At 46.6% G+C, this 24,668-nt stretch overlaps 1 protein-coding gene across 5 annotated transcripts in view; it reads left to right on the top strand.

Annotated features, from left to right (window-relative positions):
* Positions 1 to 24,668, top strand: part of lnx1 (ligand of numb-protein X 1) — a 69,607-nt gene that overhangs the window by 8,201 nt on the left and 36,738 nt on the right. Inside the window, exon 2 of one of the 5 annotated variants that reach the window (XM_029750818.1) lies at positions 1,373 to 1,936. The exons of 1 other annotated variant lie outside the window; for it this stretch is intronic. In XM_029750818.1, coding sequence (XP_029606678.1) covers positions 1,455 to 1,936 — 482 coding nt within the window. In that variant the 5' untranslated portion in view covers positions 1,373 to 1,454. Of the gene's footprint in view, positions 1 to 1,372; positions 1,937 to 5,200; positions 5,248 to 8,502; positions 9,201 to 24,668 lie in introns of those variants that run through there. 3 more of the 5 variants (XM_029750819.1, XM_029750822.1, XM_029750820.1) reach the window with 3 other exon arrangements.

The raw sequence follows: 24,668 nt of genomic DNA on the forward strand, positions 1-24,668 counted from the left end.
CAGGGAGCTTTAACTTGATTATAGTACTGTTCAGACTGCTGTTATTACAACGGTCCTCCTCCCAGACACACACAGCAAACAAACAGAGCTTTGATGACTGCCATAACTCACAGCTTTCCTCTTAGGCCACTTATGTAAGCCAAGGTCTGTGTGTGTGTTCACAACTAGGTAATGTGTATTGCATCCGTGTTCATGTATGAGCGTTTCTGGGTGTTAGTGGGCATGTTTGTTAGTGTACAGTGCTTATTGTGCACCATACAGTCATTGGCGTGCACGTGTATATGTGTGTGCGCAGTTACTGAATGCCGTCTGTTACAGTCAGGTGTGTCACCTTTTCAAGGCTATTGAACGTGTCATGGAAAATGGCGTAGTACCTTCTGGGTTCTCACCTGACCCCCAACCACACGCAAAGATGGAGAGGTGTGCTATAGGTTAAAGAGAACCCTCACGCCAAGTTCTCACACACTATAGGCAAAGGTTATCTCTGACAGCGTATGGTGTACTTTATGCTCGATTAGTCACTGTGCATTGCAGTACATGAGCATTGATGCTCAGTGTGTTGAAATGTGTGATCTAATTCTAGGGTTGAAACCCATTAAGGTTAGTGGATTTCAGTCAACGTCAGACTATGTATAACATAGTTAGCCAAAGTGATAGCCAATCAGGCGGGACGACCCAAGAGTTGCTCCAGAAAAGATGGCCGTTGCCAGGGTGACGTGGTTCTTGGATGCCAGTCGTCTCTGCCCATCTGTTCACGGCGGTGTGCCAGGCGAGACCGCCTGACTCTGAGATGACGTCGTGGTTCTGAGCGCTGTCTCATACCGTGCATAATATGTCCCACACAGTACACACGTACTGGATGTGAATGCAATGTGTAGCCAGAGAAACAAAGGAGTTCCTCAGTGGTTCGATATCAGCCTTCTCTGCCAGAGGAGAGCACACAAATGAAAAGGAGTGAAATTAGAAGGAAGGGATGTTGGTGTTTTTTATTTAACTCAGCATGTAACTTAAGAAGAGATTCATATTTTCAATGACGGCCTGGGAACAGTGGGTTAATTGCCTTGTTCAGGGGAAGAACGACACATTTTTACATTTGTCAGCTCAGGGATTCGATCTTGCAACCTTTTGGTTACTAGTCCAACGCTCTAACCACTAGGCTACCTGTCGCCCGCTCTCACAGTGGCTGTGATTCCTGCTCTATGTTTCACTGCTGAGGGTATGTCTATGTGTGTGCGCCTGTCTGCCTGCCTGCTTGTGTGTCTATGCAACACCAAGTTCTGTAGCTCAGCTCAGAGAACGCTGACATTCTGAACACTGTCACACCCTTCCAGCTTGATCCAATATCCATGCCTCTCTCTGTCTCTCTGTACAGCTCCATGGACCTTTACATTTAATGACATTTACCTGATCCCCCACAGCACCATACCAAGCCCCCTTGTCCAAGAGCCCTCTTCATGAGTAGCCAGGGGGAGTTTGAATTGGCTGAGGTGCCTCATGTTGCCATGGTGATGGCGACGGCATCAGCACCCCCACAACGACTCCCACCACCTGCATTGATTGGCACCGGCGGTTTGGAGTCCCCTCCCCCGGAGCTGTGCCAGGTGTGCGGCCAGAGACATCTCCTTGAGGAGAACCATGAGTACCTGTACCGAGACGAGGTGGACGATGACCTCATCTGTCACATCTGTTTGCAGCCGTTTATCAGGCCGCTGGACACGCCCTGCGGACACACCTACTGCCAGGAGTGTCTGACCAGCTTCCTGCTGGAGAGTGACTTCTGCCCCGTGGACCGCACCCATCTCATGCTGCAGAACTGCCGCAAGTCCAGCCTGCTGGTGCACAAGCTACTGGACAAGCTGGCCGTGGCCTGCCCCTTCTCTGACCACTGTACCGATGCCCTGCCCCGGGGAGAGATAGAGGGACACATCAAGAACAGGTAGGTCTCGTACCCCCATCATACCCACTATGTACTATAATAACACATTACCCCAGCACACCTTAACTTCTTGGGGCTATGTGGGACGTTAGCGTGCCACCCGTGGCGAACCCTATCAACAGCAGGTGCATTTCAAGAGCGGCAAATTTGAAACCAAATAAATGTCAAAATTCAAATTTCTCAAACATACAACTAACTTACACCCTTTGAAAGATAAACATCTCCTTAATCTAACCACGTTGTCCGATTTCAAAAAGGTTTTACGGGGAAAGCATAAAGTTAGGAGAGTACATTGACAATAGCTGTGTGTAATGTATTGTCGATTCAAAGACAGGCGTCACCAAAACCATAAAATCAGCTAAAATTATGCACTAACCTTTTACAATCTCCATCAGATGACACTCCTAGGACATTATGTTAGACAATGCATGCATTTTTAGTTCTATCAAGTTCATATTTATATCTAAAAACAGCGTTTTACTATGGCGTTGATGTTCAGGAAATCGTTTCCCTCCAATACCGGCAGTCAAGTCATGACAACAAAATAATGAATTAATATTAGAAAACATTGGTAAAATATTATATTGTCATTCAAAGAATTATAGATTTACATCTCTTGAACGCAATCGACTTGCCAGATTTAAAATTAACCTTACTGGGAAATCACACTTTGCAATAATCTGAGCACTGCGCCCAGAAAAATACGCATTGCGATACAGACTAACCGCCATGTTGGAGAGATCGAAAATACTATGTAAATAATCCATTACCTTTGATTCTCTTCATCAGATGTCACTTGCAAAGAATCCCAGGTCCATAACGAATGTAGTTTTGTTCAAAAAAGCTCATCATTTATGTCCAAAAAGCTCTGTGTTGTTAGCACATGATCTAAGCCAGCCGGACTTCACTTCACTTCACGAACGGAAAAAATATATTTACGTTCGTTCAAACATGTCAAACGTTGTATCGCATAAATCATTAGGGCCTTTTTTAACCAGAACCTGAATAAAATTCAAGGCGGACCATTGGGTTCTCTTTTAAAACGTTTTGGAATGAGAGTACCCAACATGAACTCGCACGCCAGGTGTCTAATGGGCCATCACCGTTCCAAGGCTCTTCTTCGGTCAGATCTCACTGTAGAAGACTCAAAACACTTTGTAAAGGCTGGGGACATCTTGTGGAAGCAATAGGAAGTGCCAAAACATTCCTCAGCCCCTTTGTTTTTCAATGGTATAGGCTTAAAGTCAATTCAACACATCAGGTATCCACTTCCTGTCAGAATCTGTCTCAGGGTTTTGCCTGCCAAATGAGTTCTGTTATACTCACAGACACCATTCAAACAGTTTTAGAAACTTTAGGGTGTTTTCTATCCATATATAATAAGTATATGCATATTGTAGTTACTGGGTAGGATTAGTAACCAGATTAAATCGGGTACATTTTTTTATCCAGCCGTGAAAATACTGCCCCCTATACCCTAACAGGTTAAATTGGGTACGTTTTTCATCCGGCCATGAAAATACTGCCCCCTAGCCCAGACAGGTTAACCCACTGCACTGATGCCCTGCCCCGGGGAGAGATGGAGGGACACATCAAGAACAGTTAGGAGAAAAACTAAGAATCCCAACATGCATGTCACCATTTTTACCCACAATCTACTGTAAGAGCGTTCCACACCCACAGGATGTCTGTAACATACGTCTTCCTAAACACAGTTAGATATTCTAGGGACAACTGAATGCATTCAAATGAAATGTGTCTTCCACATTTAACCCAACCCCTCTGAATCAGAGAGGTGCAGGGGGCTGCCTTAATCAACATCCACATCTTCAGCACCCGGGGAACAGTGGGTTAACTGCCTTGCTCAGGGGCAGAACGACAGATTTTTACCTTGTCAGCTCAGGGATTCAATCCAGCAACCTTCCAGTTTCTGGCCCAACGCCCTAACCACTAAGCTACCTGCAGCACCCATAATAACTGCTGCGTGTTTATTATTTGTGTTCTGTTTTCCCCATCTGCTCCTCTCTCTCTCTCTCAGGGCTCATAACGTTGTTGTGGTACATTTGTGTTGACCTCCGTTTAACACACACACTTAACATCCCCACCCCCACGTCCCTATTGTCCCTGTCCCCACCCCCTCCAGTCCCAGAGGGGGAGAGCACACTTCCTCCCCATGGTTCGTTCATCTGAACCAGCCCAGCTCCTCTGTTTATCATTATAGAGTCAGAGGTTTGGCTGCTCATTGTTCAGTGTCTTGGCTCCTCTCTTCATTAGCGCTCGTTAACACTCTGCTAGCCTAGAGGCCCACAGGGTAATTACTAAATAACTCCCGAGCTATACACTGGGACTGTGCAACAATGTGTTTCCCATAAAGTGATAGTGATTGCATAACTATCTCCTGAGACTGCAATCCCCTCGAAGTTCACCCCCTTTCTCCCCTCCCTCCTTCAATCTTCATCCTCGGGTGTCCTGTCACTCACACCTCCGTCCTCCATATCTACCTCTCCATCTCGTTCATGATGTGTGAGTGTGGTGTGGGTGGGCCAGGGGTCTCTGGGGACCAGCTCCTCTCTGGGAGGAGTCACGAGGTGTTACAGTATCTATCTGTAGAGGGGAGAGGCTACGTCCTGTGGGAGGAGAAGAGACACTCTGGCCTGAATGGGGAATGCTCATCCAGCCTGATACACCCGCCTCATAAGGTCTTTGGTTTTGTGCTCGGGGTTCGGCACTTTCTTGGGTTCAGGGTTTGTGGTCCTGTGTTTGCGGTTGTGTTTGCGGTCCAGTAATTGCGGTCCTATGCTTGATGTCATGCAGGGTTGCGTGTTATGTTTATGATGTAGGGTTTATGGTCTTATTTCATTAGGTGTGTTTATGGTCAGGTGTTTATAGCCTGTTTATCTTGCAAATCCTTTTACAGTGAGTTTTCCGTATACATTTATAAAGTGCCTTTCCCAGTGAAAATATGTTAACTATTTGTACTTGGCTTTTGAATGTGTGTGTAGTTGCAGTGCTTGTGTTTACGTTCTTGTACTTGTCTGTTCATGTTTTGGTCAGGTCATTGGGTTGCTTGCGTGTTCAGGCATTTGTGCATTGATTTCTTCCATGCTTGGTGTTTCTGTGCCTGTAGCATGGTGCTTCATGTCTTTCAGTATACGTACATGCTGTTCCTTTGGGGAGTGCTGTCTGTGTAATGTGGGATTGGAGATGGATTTGTCTAAATTCAGATTACCGTGCAAAAGTCAAGTAAAGAACTCTGTCAAAGCATGAGATGAACGGGAAATGAACAAATCCCTTTGCATGCCAGTGAGTTTGTGAGTATTGAAGAGATTTAGGTCCTTGTTTTGTGTTCTTACGTGGTTGAGCATCCCAAATGGCTCACTGTTCCCTATATAGTGTGCTTGACCAGAGCCTTGGTCAAAAGTAACGCACTATAAAGGGAATATGGTGGCATTTCGGACACGAAACACAGACACGGGCATGAAAATAGATTTGGTTCTTGTCTGTCCATACGCATAGACAGTAATAGGAAATGTGTGCTTTAATGCATGGATCTATGTGCGTGTGTGCTTACGTGCAGGCCTTTGTGTATGTATATGCTGGTGTTGTGTATATGCTGGTGTTGTGTATGTGTTAGTGTTGTGTATGTGTTAGTGTTGTGTATGTGTTAGTGTTGTGTATGTGTTAGTGTTGTGTATGTGTTAGTGTTGTGTATGTGTATGTGTGATGTAAGTCCACCTGGCTATGTGCCAGAGGGCTGATCTCTGATCTCTGCAGTGACAGGTGGCCATTCTGTCCCTGACCTTTCTGACCCTGCCACTTCCCGATGTGTGTGTGCGGGGGGGGGGGGGGGGGGGGGGGGCAGATGGCGATATTGAGTCGTGTCATTTCACCGTCCAAATACATTGTATGCAGCCAGTAATACATTCTTATCCCTCATGGACCGGTTCGTAGCTGAAACATTTTGCATTCAGGCTGCGTAGGCTTCGATTTCCTCCTTAACTTTATGTAATGGCGATATGCATACTTTCTTTATGAAACACCATTTTCCACCACCATGCTAGAGTGAGTAAATGCTAATGTTGTATATCAAAATTTCAAAAAAAATGATGCATTCAGGAGTATAATCTATGAGCAGAATTCCTGTTTTACCTCAATTAGCCAAAAAATCCCTAGTTTGAAAGCGACTATTTTCCTTGAAGCTGTGCTGCGGCATTTTCCCAAATTCACCCAATTCAATTTCTAGCCAATTAGCTTCAGCCCCTCGCCATTTGAGTGACAGAGTGTCTTTCTCAGCCCCATAGCAAAATGTGTAGAATTGCAGGAAATTAGCTTTAAAACAGAAACGAACAAAAAATCATGCGGCCAAGATGAGCGCCTCTAAAAATGTTGATCACCGACCGCCATTGGCCACGCCCACGGCCACGGCCACCACCTAAGCCCCATTTTGAGCAAGAAAAAAACCCTGCACTTTACTAACCTCTGCTCTATTGGTTCGTCTAGCCTCAACTACTCTCCTTCTGGAAGACTGGGTTTGAGATCGAAAACTGAAGAGGAATAGAAATAGGCAAATATTCTTAATGTGTGGGTGTGTGTGAAGTGTGTATCGGACTGTGTACGAAAGTGTGTGTGTGTGTGTGTGTGTGTGTGTGTGTGTGTGTGTGTGTGTGTGTGTGTGTGTGTGTGTTTGAGTGTGTTTGATGACTTCTTTGGGCCAGACTGGTTTCTGCTTTCAAACTGCATCCTGTGACAATCCAATTACATTACATTTCCTGCCAGCCCGTGGCCTTGTGTGGTTCACACTGCTCACACCACAGCACAGAACACACAACTAAACACACACACACATATTTACCCATGAAATATTCATTGGGATGGGCTATTTACACCAGTTAAGTGCCTACTCTGGTGCACCTTAAAACAGCACTACACTGAGACTACTCCCAAACCACTACTAACCACCAGGAGAGGAGAGGAGAGGAGAGGAGAGGAGAGGAGAAGAGAGGAGAGGAGAGGAGAGGAGAGGAGAGGAGAGGAGAGGAGAGGAGAGGAGAGGAGAGGAGAGGAGAGGAGAGGAGAGGAGAGGAGAGGAGATTAATGGAATGGAATGTAAAGGAGATGTTAGATACTCTAGAGAGATGATGAAAAAACTAAGATGAAAAGAGGAGAGAATCAATGTTGGAAAAAGTGGCAATGAAATGCATTGGGAGAGGAATTGAGAGGAGAGAGAGATGGAGCGATAGGAAAAGCAGATAAATGTGGGACGCTGCAGGCTTGAAGTGTTACGTGTTATCATGACTGGAGATCAAAGTTCTCCCACCACCGTCAGCCACTCCCTCTGGCTCTCTAATTACAGCTAAAGGCGAGAGGGATGAAAGAGAGGAGGGAGATGAGAGCAATGAAAAGAGAGAACAAGATGTAGAAAGAGAGAGAGAGAGAGATCTACACTGAGTGTACAAAACATTAAGAACACCTGCTCTTTCCACGACATAGACTGACCAGGTGAAAGCTATGATCCCTTATTGATGTCACTTGTTAAATCCACTTCAATCAGTGTAGATGAAGGGGAGAAGACAGGTTAAATAAGGATTTTCAAGCCTTGAGACAATTGAGAAATGGATTGTGTATGTGTGCCATTCAGAGAGAGGGTGAATGGGCAAGACAAAAGATTGAAGTGTCTTTGAAGTGGGTATGGTAGTAGCTGCCAGGCGCACCAGTTTGTGTCAAGAACTGCAACGCTGCTGGGTTTTTCAGTTTCCCATATGCATTGGCGTCAACATGGGCCAGCATCCCTGTTGAATGCTTGTGACACCTTGTAGAGTCCATGCCCCGACGAATTGAGGCTGTTCTGAGGGCAAAAGGGGGTGCAACTAAATGTTAGGAAGGTGTTCCTAATGGTTTGTCCACTCACTGCGTGTATTTAGCCCGGTGAACACTCCCAACAAAAACAGTCTGCTTGGACCTGCACTTATGTCACCTTACGGTGCCCTCATCACTCCCCTTTATTAACCATGCCCTCGTTATCCATACCCAGCCCCAATCTCAAGATATCAAACATGGTTCAGCCTCTCTCATCCCCCCCATCCCCCCATCCCCCCATCTCCCTGTCCCAACTCACACACCCCAACAACAATTTCCCTGAATAAATATATGGGCATCTGACCACTGGTTTGGTTCAATGAAGAATTATTATAACAGTAAGCTCCCCTTTTCTGTTCTCTCCCACTCTGTCAGTCTGTTTCACTTCATTCAGAAATAACAGGCTTCTACTGTATCTCTGTGATGAATATTGATTTGGCAGTGTGTTTTTCCTCTCCCCTTCTCGTTTTGTGTTTTTTTTCTACACATGTAGGTAAGGTCTTTGGAGCGATCAGACCAATCTGCTGCCACCCATCTTTAAGGGGGAGGGGTTAAGAGTCAGCCGACCAGCGTATGTGCAGGCAGGGGGAGGTTAATGCAGTAGCTGTGTGTGAGTGCGGGAGGGAGAGGGATTGTGACCAATCAGAGAAGCCCCAGGTGCCCCCCCCCCCTCTACCCTTGGTTTGGTCTGCTCCATCTCTCCCTCTTAGTGGTTGCTGCTGCAGTATAAGTCACAGGCTGCGCTGTTCCCTCTGACACACACACGGAGGGAGACACACACACACACACACACTCGTGCGAGCGCAAATCCTCTTACACGTCGCTAGTGCCTAGAGCAGATTAAAGCCTGCACATCTCAAATCATATTCCAAATGTGCCACCTTCCCCTGGGTATCCTCCCTCCTCTTCCTCCTCCTCCTCCGCCTCTTCATCCTCTACCTCCGCAGGACTTCTCCTCTACTTCTGTTGCTGCTTCTTCTTCTTCTTCATCCTCTGGCAGCTGGCCCACTCGCCTCTGCGGCTGAGATGACCACACAGCCTGCCTGAGGGAGAGAGAGAGAGAGACAGGAGGAGACAGAAAGGAGAGAACGAGGGAAGGGGAGACAGAAAGAAGAGAGGGAGTCATTTAGACCTGAGAGCTATTCTGAAGAAAGAAGGGAAAAAGGGAGAGGGTCAGCACGGCCAGGCTCGGAGAAGAGGAGGGGGAAGTGGAGGAGGAGGAAGTCGGGGGGGAGAGAAGAGAAGAGCGCTCCGGTGCAGAAAGAGAAAGAGAAAAGAGAGAAAGAGAGCGAGAGAGAGCTGACTGTGTATCGACCATGAAGGCTCTACTGCTGCTGGTTCTACCCTGGCTCAGCCCAGCCAACTACACTGACAATGTGGGCAACCTGCACGTCCTCTACTCTGAGCTGTGAGTACTGTACCACTGTACCACTGTCCCACTCAGCATAGACCTGCTGCATCCATTCACTTCCATAACAACACCCCATCACTCCCCTTCACCAACGGCCCATACAGCCCTGTAGTGTGTGTCTGTGTGTCTGTGTGTGAGCGTACGTGCGTTTGTGTATGCCTGTGTTTGTGCGCGTTTGGGCCCATGTGTCTGTGTGTGTTTATGTTTTGATCTGACTACAAAGAGAGTGTACGGAGCTATGGCCATTTGTGCGGTTATTGACTTGGGTAATGCTTTTTGTAGCAGTGGCCATTGGTTGCCGTGGCAGCGGGATGCAGTTGACATGACAGATATAGAGCTTTGTGCAGACAAGGTCTGTTTGGATGTTCCAGAGTAGCACTGCAGCATGGCAGCACTCTCATCAGGACTGCAGGATGTGTGTGTGTGTGTGTGTGTGTGTGTGTGTGTGTGTGTGTGTGTGTGTGTGTGTGTGTGTGTGTGTGTGTGTGTGTGTGTGTGTGTGTGTGTGTGTTTACTGTATGTGTGTGTGTGTGTGTGTGTGCTGTCTATTGATTGGTAACGAAATGTGAACCTGTGCATGCCTGTGGCTAAATGCTTTGATTGTCTCTGTATGTGTGCGTTATTGAGTTCTTTGTGAGGTTTTTATGTGTGGAGTACATACCTTTCAGTACCTGTGTGTTCCTGTTTGATTCCTGCTTCATTGTACCTGTTCACTGTGTGAACGGCCATATTCATGAGGAGCACTCCAGGCAAAACACAGAGCAAACACTTGCTATATCCACACAGAGAAACACAGTCATCGCTACAAACATCCCAGCAACACAACAACACAGACATTCACCGCCGCAACAATGATTCAGAAAGATAGATAGACAGATATAGAAGATAACGACAAACAACACCCTCTGGGGGAAGAAAACACTTCCAGGACCATTCAGTCAGTCATAGTTAATATGAAACACTTTGACACCATGGCAACAACCTTCTCATCCAGCCAGCTGTACTCTTCATACCGAGGAGTAGATCACTATGTCACCTTCTTGGAAAATCGACACCATCCTCCACGAAGTAACCTAAACACGTATTGTGTCTGCATAGCGACTGTTGGTTTTAATTATAGGTTTGTGTTGTGTGGTGAAACAGATTTCTGTCTGTGTGTTTCTAAGTGTGTCTGTATCGGTATAGTCTTTCTGAGCGGGAATGCCGTTTGACTATGTGGCCATTCGCTCTCTACGTATTCATTTTTAGTCTGAGTCTTTCTGGGAATAGTCTATAGTGGTCCTTTGTGTGTGTCTCTGTCAGTGATATTGGCTATATTCAGTAGACTCATTTGAAGCCTGGGGCTCACAGCTCTATAAGCTGGGATCCTCACCAGTCCCCGCCAGTCTGACGGAAATGTCCCATTATGCTGTATGAATACGGGGAACAATGCAAAGCTTTACAAATCCTCCCGTTCCATTATGAGGATCCTTTATTGAGTGGAGCTTTAGCTCCTGCAGACACCCATATCCCATGTTGGACAGCCATGAAACCTAGATAGATAGGGGGAGGGGAGAGGGGAGGGAGAGAGAGAGAGAGGGAGAAAGAGAGAGAGAAAGAGAGAGAGAGAGATGGCAAGTGAGAGAGAAAGAGATGGCTAGAGAGAGAGAGCGAGAGAGATGGCGAGAGAGAGAGAGATGTCTAGAGAGAGAGAGAGAGAGATGGCGAGAGAGAGAGAGATGTCTAGAGAGAGAGAGAGAGATTGCGAGAGAGAGAGAGAGATGGCTAGAGAGAGAGATATGGCTAGAGAGAGAAAGAGATGGCTAGAGAGAGAGAGATGGCTAGAGAGAGATATGGCTAGAGAGAGAAAGAGATGGCTAGAGAGAGAGAGAGAGATGGCTAGAGAGAGAGAGATGGCTAGAGAGAGAGAGAGATGGAGAGAGAACAGGTGGGGGGGAAGAGAGGTAAAAAAAGAGGAGAGGAGGAGAGAAGGGAAAGGAAAGGCGAGAGAGGTGAGGGAGAGGAGAGGACAGTAATGGTGGAGAGGAGAATGGAAATAGAAAGCAGGGAATAGAAGAAGAAGGGCAGAGGAGAGGAGAGAGAGCAGGGGAAATAAGAGGAGACAGGAGGGGATAAGGTCACTTCCATCTGTCCATCCATGCGTATGGCTGCCTTAGCAATGGGAGACTGAGGGACTCATTGGGAGAACGCTCAGTATGTGGGTCATTGCAATGAATGATTGTTTGTAAATACCATGAGTGCTTTCTCTCCTCTCCTCGTGTGTGTGTTTCTGTGAGTGTGTTTGTGTGTGTCTTTGTGTGTGTGTTTGAGTGTGTCTGTGCGCAGTGCTGTCTCTGTGACGGGGCTTTTGCTGATTGTGGCATGATAGAAAGGGAAACAGGAGCGGACATGGTGTTTTTCTGGCTGGCTGGAGAGCAGTGGCACACCATTCATCTTTATCCAGTGCCCTGACAGCCAGGAGCCTCCCTCTGTCTGACCATCATCTCGTCTCTCTCTCATCCTCTCTCTCGCTTGCTTCCACTCTCTTCTCCTCTCACTACGTTTTTCTCTGTGTCTCAGTTGTCGTGCTGCATTTCCCTGTTTCCCACAAAAGGGATTTCATTCTATGAGAGAAATCATATTATAAAGTATTGTAAAATCAAATGATATTGTATTTGTCTCATGCGCCGTATAGCACAGGTGCTCTTTCCCAATGATGCAGAGTTAAAAACACGAACATTTAAATGTGTGCGTGTGTGTGTGTGTGTGTGTGTGTGTGTGTGTGTGTGTGTGTGTGTGTGTGTGCGTGTGCTTATGCGTATGCGTATGTATGTGTGTTTGTGTGAGACTGTCAGCGTAAGTGTGTGTGAGTGTGTGGGTAGATTCCTGTGAGTGTGCATAAATGTTATCTTGCACACACACACACATAGTATACACAGCACAAGCAGGAGAGCGAGAGAGAGTGTCACGTCCTGACCATATTAAGATGTTATTTTCTGTGGTAGAGTAGGTCCGGGCGTTACAGGGGGTGTTTTGTGTTTTTCTATGTTTTCTATTTCTATGTTCTTAGGTTCTAGTTTTTGTATTTCTATGTTGGCTTGTTTGGGATGATCTCCAATTGGAGGCAGCTGGTCCTCGTTGTCTCTAATTGGAGAACATATTTAAGTAGGGGTTTTTCTTTCTGGGTTTTGTGGGTGATTATCTTTTGAGTAGTGTTTGTTTCTCTCTGCGTCACGGTTTGTTGTTTTGTCAAATTCTGTTATTTATGTATTGCAAAGTTTCATGGATTAAATAAAAATGTGGAACTACAAACACGCTGCACCTTGGTCCGCTCCTTTCGACAGTCGTGACAGAATCACCCACCACAAAAGGACCAAGCAGCGTGTCCAGGAGGAGCAAGGATCCTAGGCTCGGGAGAAGAGAGAATGGAGGATGTCCTGGACCTGGGAGGAGGTAATGGCAGGGGACAAGACCCTGCCATGGAAGCAGGTGGAAACGGCGCAAGTGCAACGGCGATGCTATGCCCAACAACGGAAGCCCGAGAGGCACCCCCAAAAGAAAATTGGGGGGCACACGGGGAGTTTGGCAGAGTCAGGGTGGAGACCTGAGCCAACTCCCCGTGCTTACCGTGGGGAGCGAGTGACAGGGCAAGCACCGTGTTATGCGGTGATGTGCACTGTGTCGTCAGGGTGCACTCACAGGCCGGTGCGATCTGTGCCCGCACCTTGCAGTTGTCAAGCTGGGTTGAGCATCCAGCAAAGACGGGTTGTGCCAGCCATAAGCTCCAGACCTCCAGTGCGCCTCCATGGCCAGTATACCCTGTGCCTCCTCTCCGCACTCGCCCTGAGGTGCATGTCATCAGCCCGGTGCCACCTGTACCGGTCCCACGCATCAGACCTCCGGTGCGCCTCCACAGCCCAGTACGTCCTGTGCCTGCTCCTCGTACTCTCCCTCCAGTGCGCTTCCACAGCCCAGTACGTCCTGTGCCTCCTCCCCGTACTCGACCTGAGGTGCGTGTTACCAGTCTGGCGCCACCTATGCCAGTCCCACGCATCAGACCTCCAGTGCGCATCCCCAGTCCGGAGCCTCCAGCGACGCTCCCCAGTCCGGAGCCTCCAGCGACGTAAACAGGAGTTGCCCACCCTACCCTGCCCTCCCTTTTTGTTTTTGTTGAAGTTGCATTCGGAGTCTGCACCTTTTTTTTGGGGGGGGGGGGGGGGTACTGTCACGTCCTGACCATAGTAAGATGTTATTTTCTATGGTAGAGTAGGTCAGGGCGTGACAGGGGATGTTTTGTGTTTTTCTATGTTCTTAGATTCTAGTTTTTGTATTTCTATGTTGGCTTGTTTGGGATGATCTCCAATTGGAGGCAGCTGGTCCTCGTTGTCTCTAATTGGAGATCATATTTAAGTAGGGGTTTTTCTTCTGGGTTTTGTGGGTGATTATCTTTTGAGTAGTGTTTGTTTCTCTCTGCGTCACGGTTTGTTTTGTCAAATTCAGTTATTTATGTATTGCAAAGTTTCACGGATTAAATAAAAATGTGGAACTACAAACACGCTGCACCTTGGTCTGCTCCTTTCGACAGCTGTGACAGAGAGAGAGATGTCGTTGCTCCGTAATGAAATATGGAATAGAGTTACCCCCCTTATCCTCCTTCAACAACAACAACCAGCGCAGCACTGGCATACACACAAGAGCACCTATGTAATTTGTCCCTGGACATGCAGTACACACACACACACACACACACACAAAATACATAAACACTGCATCCACTTACCACCCCTTTTGCAAACACACATAATCCACTCTCTTTTTCCATAACACGCTGCCACGCTCACACTCTGCTACGCACACACGCTGCCACACACACACGCTGTCACACACACACGCTGCCACACACACAGATGTCTCACCTCTCACCCAGCACACACGCCCTCTACTCCCCTGACAATCACAGTGCAGTGCTATAGAACGTTAATGATTAATCTGCGTTCATTTCTGGGGCCTGGGCTGACATGTCTTAAACGCTATGATTAGCTTAGCTTCCGTCCTTTCAGCCTGAATCTCCAAAGCTCGACGTAGAGAGCTGTGGCGTTCCAGACGCTTTCCGCACGGACACATCCTAATGGGATCAGCCCGCCGCCCAGCCACAGAGCAAGGGATCTGAACCATAAGAGGCGTTTGTTTATTCCAGGTCCAACCCATCCCCAGTCAGACATACAGTACCCCGACTACCCATGCTAGTCGACTACCGTCCTGGTCCATCTTAGCCCAGTGGCAGGGTGGAGGGCTGGCTTCACTAATTACACTTTTGTCGGGATTAAATATTCATCATTTTTCTAGAGTCAGGCAGCTCTTCGTCTCAATGCGTCTATCAGGCTGGTGGCAGAGGAGAGCAGAGGAGCGGAGGGCAGAGTGATAGGCTATGATTAACATCAAGCAAACAGGCAACTTCTTATCCTACTAGACTTCTTAAGCTTATATTCTTAACTTTCTCTCTGGAGACTGTTAGTGAATGACGCTCACGTACCATGCATAAAACACTTTTTTTTTTGCTATTCACACTTTACCATAGGAACATGCAGTATACACGGATGAAAAGACAACTGTGGTGTGTGGAGGCACTTCCCCCCCAAACAAGTGTAAAGGACACACTTTATGAGAGATACAGTGTACTGCATATACGCACGCACACATGCACACAGAGACACACACACATACATACACACATTATCACACGGCCCATGTGCACAAAAAACACACACAAAAGCAGTGATTAATTATTTACATAATAATTTATTCATGAGAGGAAGAGAGCAGAGGGTCGTCTTTGTGACTTTGAGAGTCTTCTCCTCGAACTAATTTCACTGTATTCATGCAGACATGTTGAGCAAGGCCCACGGGTCACTAGCTTGGAGGACATGGGGGAGGCGATGGAGATTGTGAGGTTCGAGACATGCAGTCTGTATGCAAGTCAGCACTTTCAAGTTTCAAGTTTTAATGTCACGTGCCCAAGTACAGTGAAATCCCTTTCTTGCAAGCTCTAAACTCAACAATGCAGTAATCAATATCAATGTAGAACTAAAAATAACATAAGGTAGAACAAAAACACACAAGATATAGAAATAAGAAATAAGAAGAACACGAGAAAGTAAGAAGCTATATAGAGGGTCAGTTCCAATATCATATTTACAATGTGCAGAGCTACTGGAGTGATAAAGGCAGATATGTATAGGGGTAAAAACATGCATGAGAGCACCAGCTGTTCCGGATGACTGTTTGATCACGCTCTCCGCAGCCGATGTGAATAAGACCTTCAAACAGGTCAACATTCACAAGGCCGCCAGGCCAGACGGATTACCGGGACTTGTACTGCGAGCATGCACTGAACAACTGGCAAGTGTCTTCACTGACATTTTCAACCTCTCCCTGTCTGAGTCTGTAATAAAAACATGTTTCAAGCAGACCACCATAGTCCCTGTGCCCAAGAACACAAAGGTAACCTGCCTAAATGACTATCGACCCATAGCACTCACGTCTGTTGCCATGAAGTGCTTTGAAAGGCTGGTCATGGCTCACATCAACACCATTATCCCAGAAACCCTAGACCCACTCCAATTTGCATACAACAGATCCACAGATGATGCAATCTCTATTGCACTCCACACTGCTCTTTCCCACCTGGACAAAAGGAACACCTACGTGAGAATGCTATTCATTGACTACAGCTCAGCGTTCAGCACCATAGTGCCCTCAAAGCTCTTCAATAAGCTAAGGATTCTGGGACTAAACACCTCCCTCTGCAACTGGATCCTGGACTTCCTGATGGGCCGCCCCCAGGAGGTAATGGTAGGTAACAACACATCCGCCACGCTGATCCTCAACACAGGGGCCCCTCAGGGGTGTGTGCTCAGTCCCCTCCTGTACTCCCTTTTCACTCATGACTGCATGGCCAGGCATGACTCCAAAAGGTTCTACAGCTGTATCATTGAGAGCATCCTGACTGGTTGCATCACCGCCTGGTATGGCAACTGCTCGGCCTCTGTCTGCAAGGCACTACAGAGGGTAGTGTGTACGGCCCAGTACATCACTGGGGCCAAGCTTCCTGCCATCCAGGACCTCTATACCAGGTGGTGTCAGAGGAAGGCCCTAAAAATTGTCACAGACTCCAGTCACCCTAGTCATAGACTGTTCTCTCTGGTACCGCACGGCAAGCAGTACCAGAGCACCAAGTCTAGGTCCAAGAGGCTTCTAAATAGCTTCTATTCTCTGTTATTATCTATGCATAGTCACTTTAATAACTCTACCTACATGTACATATTACCTCAATTACCTCGACTAACCTGTTCCCCTGCACATTGATTCTGTACCAGTACCCCCTGTATATATAGGCTCGCTATTGTTATTTTACTGCTGCTCTTTAATTACTTGCTTACTTACTTTTATTTTTTATTCTTATTCATATTTTGTAAGCTGCATTGTTGGTTAGGGGATTGTAAGTAAGCATTTCACTGTTGTATTTGGCGCATGTGACTAATAACATTTGATTTGATTTGATGTGAGTAAGTGTATATGCATGTGTGTAGAGTCAGTATAAATGTGTGTGCATGTTATGTGGATGTTGGAGTGTCAGTGTGCGTGAGTGTGTAGAGTCCTGTGAGTGTGCATAGAGACAGTGTAAAAATATTAATCAAATAGAAGGTTCAACTAGTCCGTGTAGCCATTCTGTTAGATATTTAGTAGTCTTATGGCTTGGGGATAGAAGCTGTTCAGGAGCCTGTTGGTGTCTGACTTGCACTGGTACCGCTTGCCGTGCGGAAGTAGAGCGAACAGTCTATGGCTTGGGTGGCTAAAGCCTATATTGCTTTTCCGGTCCTTCCTTTCACACCGCCTGATATAGAGGTCCTGGATGGTAGAGAGCTCTGCCCCAGTGATTTACTGGGCTGTCTGCAACATCCTCTGTAGCGTTATGCGATCGAGGGCGGTGTTGTTGCTATACCAAACGGTGATGCAGCCAGTCAAAGTGCTCTCAGTGGTGCAGCTGTAGAACTTTTCAACCTCCTGAGGGAGAAGAGAGCCTGTTGTGCTGTGCTCGCCACCCCCCGTTTCCTGTAATCCACAATCAGCTCCTTGGTCTTACTGACGTTGAGGGAGATGTTGTTGTCCCAGCACCACACTGCCAGGTCACGGACCGCCTCCTTGCAGGCTGTCTCATCGTCGCCGGTGATCAGGCCTACCAACTTAGTGTCATCAGCAAACTTGATGATGGTGTTGGAGTCGTGCGTGGCCATGCAGTCGTGGGTGAACAGGGAGCACAGGAGGGGAAAAAGCACACACCCCTGTGGGGCCCCTGTGTTAAGGGTGAGCGTGGCGGAGGTGATGCTGCCTACCCTTACTTCCTGGGGTTTGTCTGTCAAGGAGTACAGGATCCAGTTGCAGAGGGAGGTGTTCAGTCCCAGGGTACTAAGCTTGGTGAAAAGCTTGGAGGGGACAATGGTGTTGAGCTGAATGCTGAGCTGTAGTGATTGAACAGGATTCTCACATAGGTATTCCTCTTATCTTGGTGGGTGAGGGCAGCGTGGAGTGGATCTGTTTATGGATCTGTTGTGGCGGTATGCAAATTAGAGTGGGTCTATGGTGTCTGGGATGAAGGAGTTGATGTGAGCCATAACCAGCCTTTCAAAGCACTTCATGAATACAGATGTGAGTGCTACAGGGAGGCAGTCATATTTTTTGTATTTTCTTTTTCACCTTTATTTAACCAGGTTGGCTAGTTGAGAACAAGTTCTCATTTACAACCGCGACCTGGCCAAGATAAAGCAAAGCAGTGCGACCCAAACAACAACACAGAGTTACACATGGAATAAACAAGGTACAGTCAATAACACAATAGAAAAAAAAGAAAGTCCATATACAGTGTGTGCAAATGGCGTGAGGAGGTAAGGCAATAAATAGGCCATAGCAGCGAAGTAATTACAATTTTGTGGCATGAAGCCTTAGAGTTCTTGAGAACAGGAATGATGGTGGTCATCTTAAAACGTGGGGATTCCAGACTGGGACAAGGAGAGGTTTTATTCAATATATTGTGTTCATTGGGTGGGTATGCATTTTGCAGAACATGTGTTTGTTTGTACATGTATACTATACTGTAGTACTGTAGTATTCTACTGCCTAGCCGTATCGTAAAATAATGACACATACTGAAGAATAACAAGGCATTCATACCATCCTGTTGAATAGGCCTTTGGTCTGCCTGTATCAGTGTGCCTTTGGTCTGCCTGTATCAGTGTGCCTTTGGTCTGCCTGTATCAGTATGCCTTTGGTCTGCCTGTATCAGTGTGCCTTTGGTCTGCCTGTATCAGTGTGCCTTTGGTCTGCCTGTATCAGTGTGCCTTTGGTCTGCCTGTATCAGTGTGCCTTTGGTCTGCCTGTATCAGTATGCCTTTGGTCTGCCTGTATCAGTATCCCTTTGGTCTGCCTGTATCAGTATGCCTTTGGTCTGCCTGTATCAGTGTGCCTTTGGTCTGCCTGTATCAGTATGCCTTTGGTCTGCCTGTATCAGTGTGCCTTTGGTCTGCCTGTATCAGTATGTCTGTTGAGCTGCATCCTGTCCTACAAGGTGGATATATCCCCTCTGCTGAATTTCTTATCACCATGGGATGTTTCATATGAATGGCCAGACCAGAGACACTGAAGTGCAGCTATCTCAGAGACAGGGACAGAGAGAGACACAGAAAGAGAGCAGAGAGAAGAGCAGAGGAGAGGAAAGCAGAAGCTAGTCTAATCTGTCATGTCAGTGATTTGATGCCCCGGCTGCCTCTTGCCACGCCCCTAGCTGAGCTGTTGTCACGTCACAAAGCACCACCGTGATACGTACAGCCAGGTCACCCCTGACCTGACCTACCCCTGTCAGTATTCAACATCCATCCATGCCTGAGGACGTCGGGAGATGACATGGAAACCGGCCACTAGGGGTAACAGTGAGCGCTGTTACCTTCAGGTAGGTTTTGGTTTTGTGAGGGTGTTGTGGAAGGGGAGATTGGTGTAAGCATTTGGTGTCAAAGGTTGCATGTTCAAATCCAGCAATAGAAAGTCGTTTTTGCGATTTTTGTTTAAAGCCTATCCCAAATTGTATTATTTACCTTGACCATTCGGAGTTAATGCCTAAACTTAACCCTAACCTTAAAAAAATGGCGTTAATGCCTAAACTTAATCTTAAACACTTCAAAATTTGACGTTTGGAACAACTTCGAAATGTGTTTTGTGAAAACATGGATGAGACTGTGAGAGCTTGTTGCAGCACGTTGTGTGGACCGGGAAACAAACAGGGATACCACCAGGGACTAGGGACCAGTGCCCAGTGTAACTACGGTATGGCGCCGCAGGGATAGTTGCCTCGTCTGGACAGGCTGGTGTAGGTATGGGTCCGACAGCAATACGCCCCCCCCCCCCCCCGCCCACTCTCAGACCATGTGAGAAATGAGACCATAGAGAGGAGAGGAGAGGCGCATAGAGCACTATGGGATACCAGCAGAAAGAGCACACAGGACCCATGGGATGCACTTAACAGAGGGTTATATAGGAGTGTTGTTGTATACCCAGGATAATAATGTACACACACACACGGAAACACAGTACTGCACATACTGACAAAATGCCAGATATGTGAAATGTTTTGCATGCACGGCTACTCTGGCACTGTATTAGTAGCATGTGAGGGAAAAGTAGGCCAACCACAAACAAAACACAACATACATTTAAGTTAATAGGAGATTACAATATATTATTCATATATACTGGACTAGCACATACATACTGCATAACTCCCGTACAAATAACTATACACCCACACAGACAGGCCTCTAATGTCACAGTGAATAGAACAGATCTATAATTCACCTACAAGTCATCTGGAGCCTTAGGCTGTCCATGACTTTTAACGTTGAAGGTTCTTACGCTCACGTTCAAACACGCATGCGAAGTGCTCACACATACACACACGTATCACAACCGCCACAACCTCCACATACCTCCCCTTATAGCTAATTGTGTTTTTTTTCCAACACATCAATTAACACAGACATAGGTGCTGGAAAGAATGATACATGCACAATTCCCACTGCAGTCATTCTTAGCTGCCATGGTTTTTGCCTTATATGCTTACACTGACTGAAGCACTGACGATTGCTGGAATTTGCATGAAATACAACGTTTGGTGTGCACATTGCACTATTGAGATAGGCTTCTTCAGCAGTCTTTTTATGTAGTGGAACTGCCGTGATTGTAGCGATCTCAGAGCCAGCTACGCTCCCAAACCGAGGAGGAGAGAATCAATCTGGCAGAGAGAGAGAGAGAGAGACAGAGTTACAGAGGTGGAGAGAGAGAGAGTAGGATAGAGCATAAAGGATGGAGGGAGAGAGTACAAAATTGAGAACAGGATGAAGGAATAGGAGACGAGGGAGAGAGGAGTACAGAGGACAGAGAGAACGGACTCTCGATTGGTTGAAACGCGACACTCATGCAATGACTGCTGCATCAACGTCCTTCCCGGCTGATCATGTCAGGTCATGGCTTTGGCTGATGATGGGACTCTGATATTGATTGGAGAAAAGACCTGATTCAGAGCTCAGGAAGTTGGAGGAAGATGACCTCATTGACTCAGGGCTGGGAGGGTTTTCTTTTAGATCATAAATACAGGTGAACCAATCCTGCCAAACCAGTACAGTAGCCGGATTTTGTGCGTGGGGGGTGTCTTTGATATGGGCCCCGGACGTGTTCGTCTCGGGACCTGAAGTGCTTTGTTGTTGAGTCACACCCTATAGCTGAGATTTCCTCTGAGCAAAAGCAACACAATCCAATCAACACACCAGCACGCCCACTAATTCAAGTTCTTTCAGTTCATCATTCATTCTCTCCCCCCTTCCCACCCACCCTCCCTCCCTACGTATATGGTCTTCTCAAAATAAAGCAAGGTTTTATAATTGATAAATTGATCTAATTAAGGAGCTAGTGAACACAGATGTTCTCCTCTTTTCTCCGGACCTTTGTCAATATGGATTTAATTAATTAACAATTTCCCTCCCCATGTCATGCCTCAGTGGACTGCGAGCCCGTGAGTGAGTGTGTGTAAGTGTGTGTGTGTGTGTGCGTACATCAGTGGAGGCTGCTGAGGGGAGGACGGCTCATAATAATGGCTGGAACGGAGCCCTTGGAATGGCATCAAACCCATGTAAACCATGTGTTTGATGTATTTGATACCATTCCACTAATTCCACTCCAGCCATTACCACGAGCCGTCCTCCCCAATTAAGGTGCCACCAACCTCCTGTGGCGTATGTGTGCATGTGGAGAGGAGAGGCTGAGGCAAAGAAAGGAAGAGCTGCGTTTTATTTCATCAAACAGTTTAAACCCATTGGGCAAAAATTGGTTCAATCTACATCGTTTCCATACCATTTCAAAACGAATGTGGAAAACTGATTGGATTTGAAAAAGTCAGCAACATAAGGGAATTTAGTATTTTTTCACCCAACTTTTAACCTAAATCCATTGACATGGTGAAATGTTTTGTTGATTTCACTTTGAATTCGCGTTAGTTGACAACTTATCCAAAATTAAATCAAAACTAGACATTGAAATGACGTCTGTACCCAGTGGGTTGTGAATGTTCCTCTGTGACGTGTCTTAGCCAAAAGCTCTGTCTGACAGGCAGACAGTTAGCTGTCAAGAGTTTTACTTTTGGAGCAGACATCAAGAGGAGCTCAGAGGGATACTTTTTTTTAGACAGAGAGCGAGAAGGAGAAGAAGAAGGTTTTTTCTCCTCCTCTTTTTGTAAGATTAGTGAGATTTAGAGTTTCTTAATCCCGGGGCTTTTTCGCCAAAGCAAGGAGCTTCAGTTTGATCTTGTGACAAAGCACAGATAGAGATAAGGAAGATGATGCTCCTCGGTTTAGACGATGGGGTGATTAAAAACGCTCAGGAATGATGGGATATCATACTTCCCAGAATGCTTTACTGTCATTTGTATTCCCAATATAGGCCTACTGTTGGGAGGTATTTTCTGTCCCAAACGACGCTCTCTTTCACATACATATGTCCCGTCTTTCACAGTACCAAAGAAAAGCTTCTTCCTCCAGGCCTGAAGCAGAACAGAATCATATTTTCCTTTTCTCTCAGCCTGTTATGTCAGAAGCTATATTTCCCAATACGTCTTAAGAACTGAGCTGTCATGGAGTGAGCTGAGAAAGGATTGCAGTACTCCAACAGTCCGGATTAACACTGCTGGCTTCTCTACCGTCAGTAGGGGGGAAGGGCCTGGCCGGGGACTGGGTTGGTTCATGACTCTCGGTAGCCATCACACACCACAGACAGGATGCTATACACCAGGGGCGGGCAATTCCAGTCCTCGAGGGCCTGATTGGTGTCACAGTTTTTCCCCAGCCCCAGCTAACACACCTGACTCCAATAATCACCTAGTCATGATCTCCAGTTCAGAATGAAATTCGATTAATCAGCTGTGTTTGCTAGGGATGGAGAAAAAGTGTGAGTGGGCAACTCCAGCCCTCGAGGACTGGACTTGCCCACCCCTGCTATACACCAACTTCAGAATGGATACGTCCATCAGGGTTCAGGTCACAACACTGGACCATCCCTGACAGACACTCTGGGTAGTCAAGGCCATTCACATGCATGCACACATATACACACACACACTATACACACACATGCACAAACATATACACAAACACATACACAAACATCCACACACACAAATACAAGGAACCCTGTGTCCGCACCAGACTGACTGATCTAGCTCATATTTTGATAATGATCTGTGGTTATTTGTGCTATCTGTGTATTCTGTGCTGATAATATTATTGTCTGCTGCAGTCAGTCGAGAGAGGGAGAGCGTAGCGTATTTGGGTTAGGGAGGATAATCCACTCACCCCTAAAGAGGATTGGAGAATCTCACAGGCTTTGATGAGTTGTGAGCTGGTGTTTATTTCGCATCACAAGAAGAAGACTGTTTTTGTCACAGCCAGCCAGGGCGCATCCTCCCCTCTCTCCTCCGCCGCCCCTCCCACGGAATGCTGGGTAATTATTATTGTGCCAGAGAAGGTGTTTCTTAGCTATCTCTATCCAGATCACAGGGTTAATGGAGATGATGTGATTACTGAAGCGTCTCTCTGTGTCTGTCTGTGACTGTGGAGAACTAGGCATGGTGTACTGCTGCTGAGGCAGGCAGCTAGCTCTAATGAGCCAGCACTAAGCTGAGCCATGATCCCCCGCAACACAAATCACACACTGACACACACAAGGGAGGGAAGAGGGGGGGGGCAGAAAAACACAATTTACACAACACTAAAGGAGGAGGTTTTGTTTGTGTATTAGATAGGAAGGCAGACAAAGAAAAAGAGTAGTTCATTCGGAAGAAAATGATCCAACATTTGTTTGTCTTCGCTCATTGGTTCCTCTCTCTAGGGTCCCCAGCTTCAGGACCACCCTGTCCCTCTGCGACTTGGAGACTGTTGTCTGGGTTCCCTGCTCTGGCCTCAGACTGGAGAGATTGTGGCCTTAATTCCTCCAGACAGCCTTTAATGTTCTAAGCAGCAGTGGAGATATGCCTAAGTGGCTAAAGCAGCCCTGTGCCTCTGATCCCCAGAAGGAAGGGGATTTGAATTAAGGGTATCAAAGCCCTTAACAAGGCACACACGAGACAATGACTAGGGTGTCGTCTCTGAGAGATAAACCATATTGTACCATGAGCTTCCACTCGCATAGATAATGCATTCTTCAAACCACCTGGGATGCACTGGTCACACACCTTGTGGGAACTTATTACTTTGATCATATTTGGATATACAGACTGATGGTACAGACAGCTTCTTTCATACCCTTCATGATTTCTTGCTCAAAGCGGGCGGAGGTTTGTGTGCAAAGTATATGGTTATTGTATGTGAGAGTAGTTTCTGAAAGTGGCATTGTTAAGTGTCTCTGTCCCTTTCTCTCCATCTCTTCTATAACAAGCATCCATGTTGTTGTCATTCCGCAAGGGACCTGTTTTCAGCGTATTATGTCTCCAGTCAATAACCGGTACAGAGTGTGCGTGTTTATTCTGTGTTCCCATTTAACTAGCAAGTAAATAAATAATTAAACCAATTTGTGTAGTACTGAATCATAAGTAAGGCTCGGGTTTCGCAGATGCAAGGAGGTTACGACTGTTCAGAATTATATAAGCTTTTATTTGAACATTTATTTAGTCAGTTAAGAACAAATTCTTATTTACAATGACGGTCTACCGGGGAACAGTGGGTTAACTGCTTTGTTCAGGTGTAAAACGACAGATTTTTATCTTGTCAGCTCAGGGATTCAATCCAGCAACCTTTCGGTTACTGGCCCAACGCTCTAACCACTAGGCTACCTGCCGCCGTTGATAGTTTATATATGTAATAGGTAAAGACCTTTTAGGGTTTAATTCGGGAGATG

The sequence above is a fragment of the Salmo trutta genome, chromosome 4 (genome assembly GCF_901001165.1).
Source record: "Salmo trutta chromosome 4, fSalTru1.1, whole genome shotgun sequence".
Classification (NCBI taxonomy): domain Eukaryota; kingdom Metazoa; phylum Chordata; class Actinopteri; order Salmoniformes; family Salmonidae; genus Salmo; species Salmo trutta.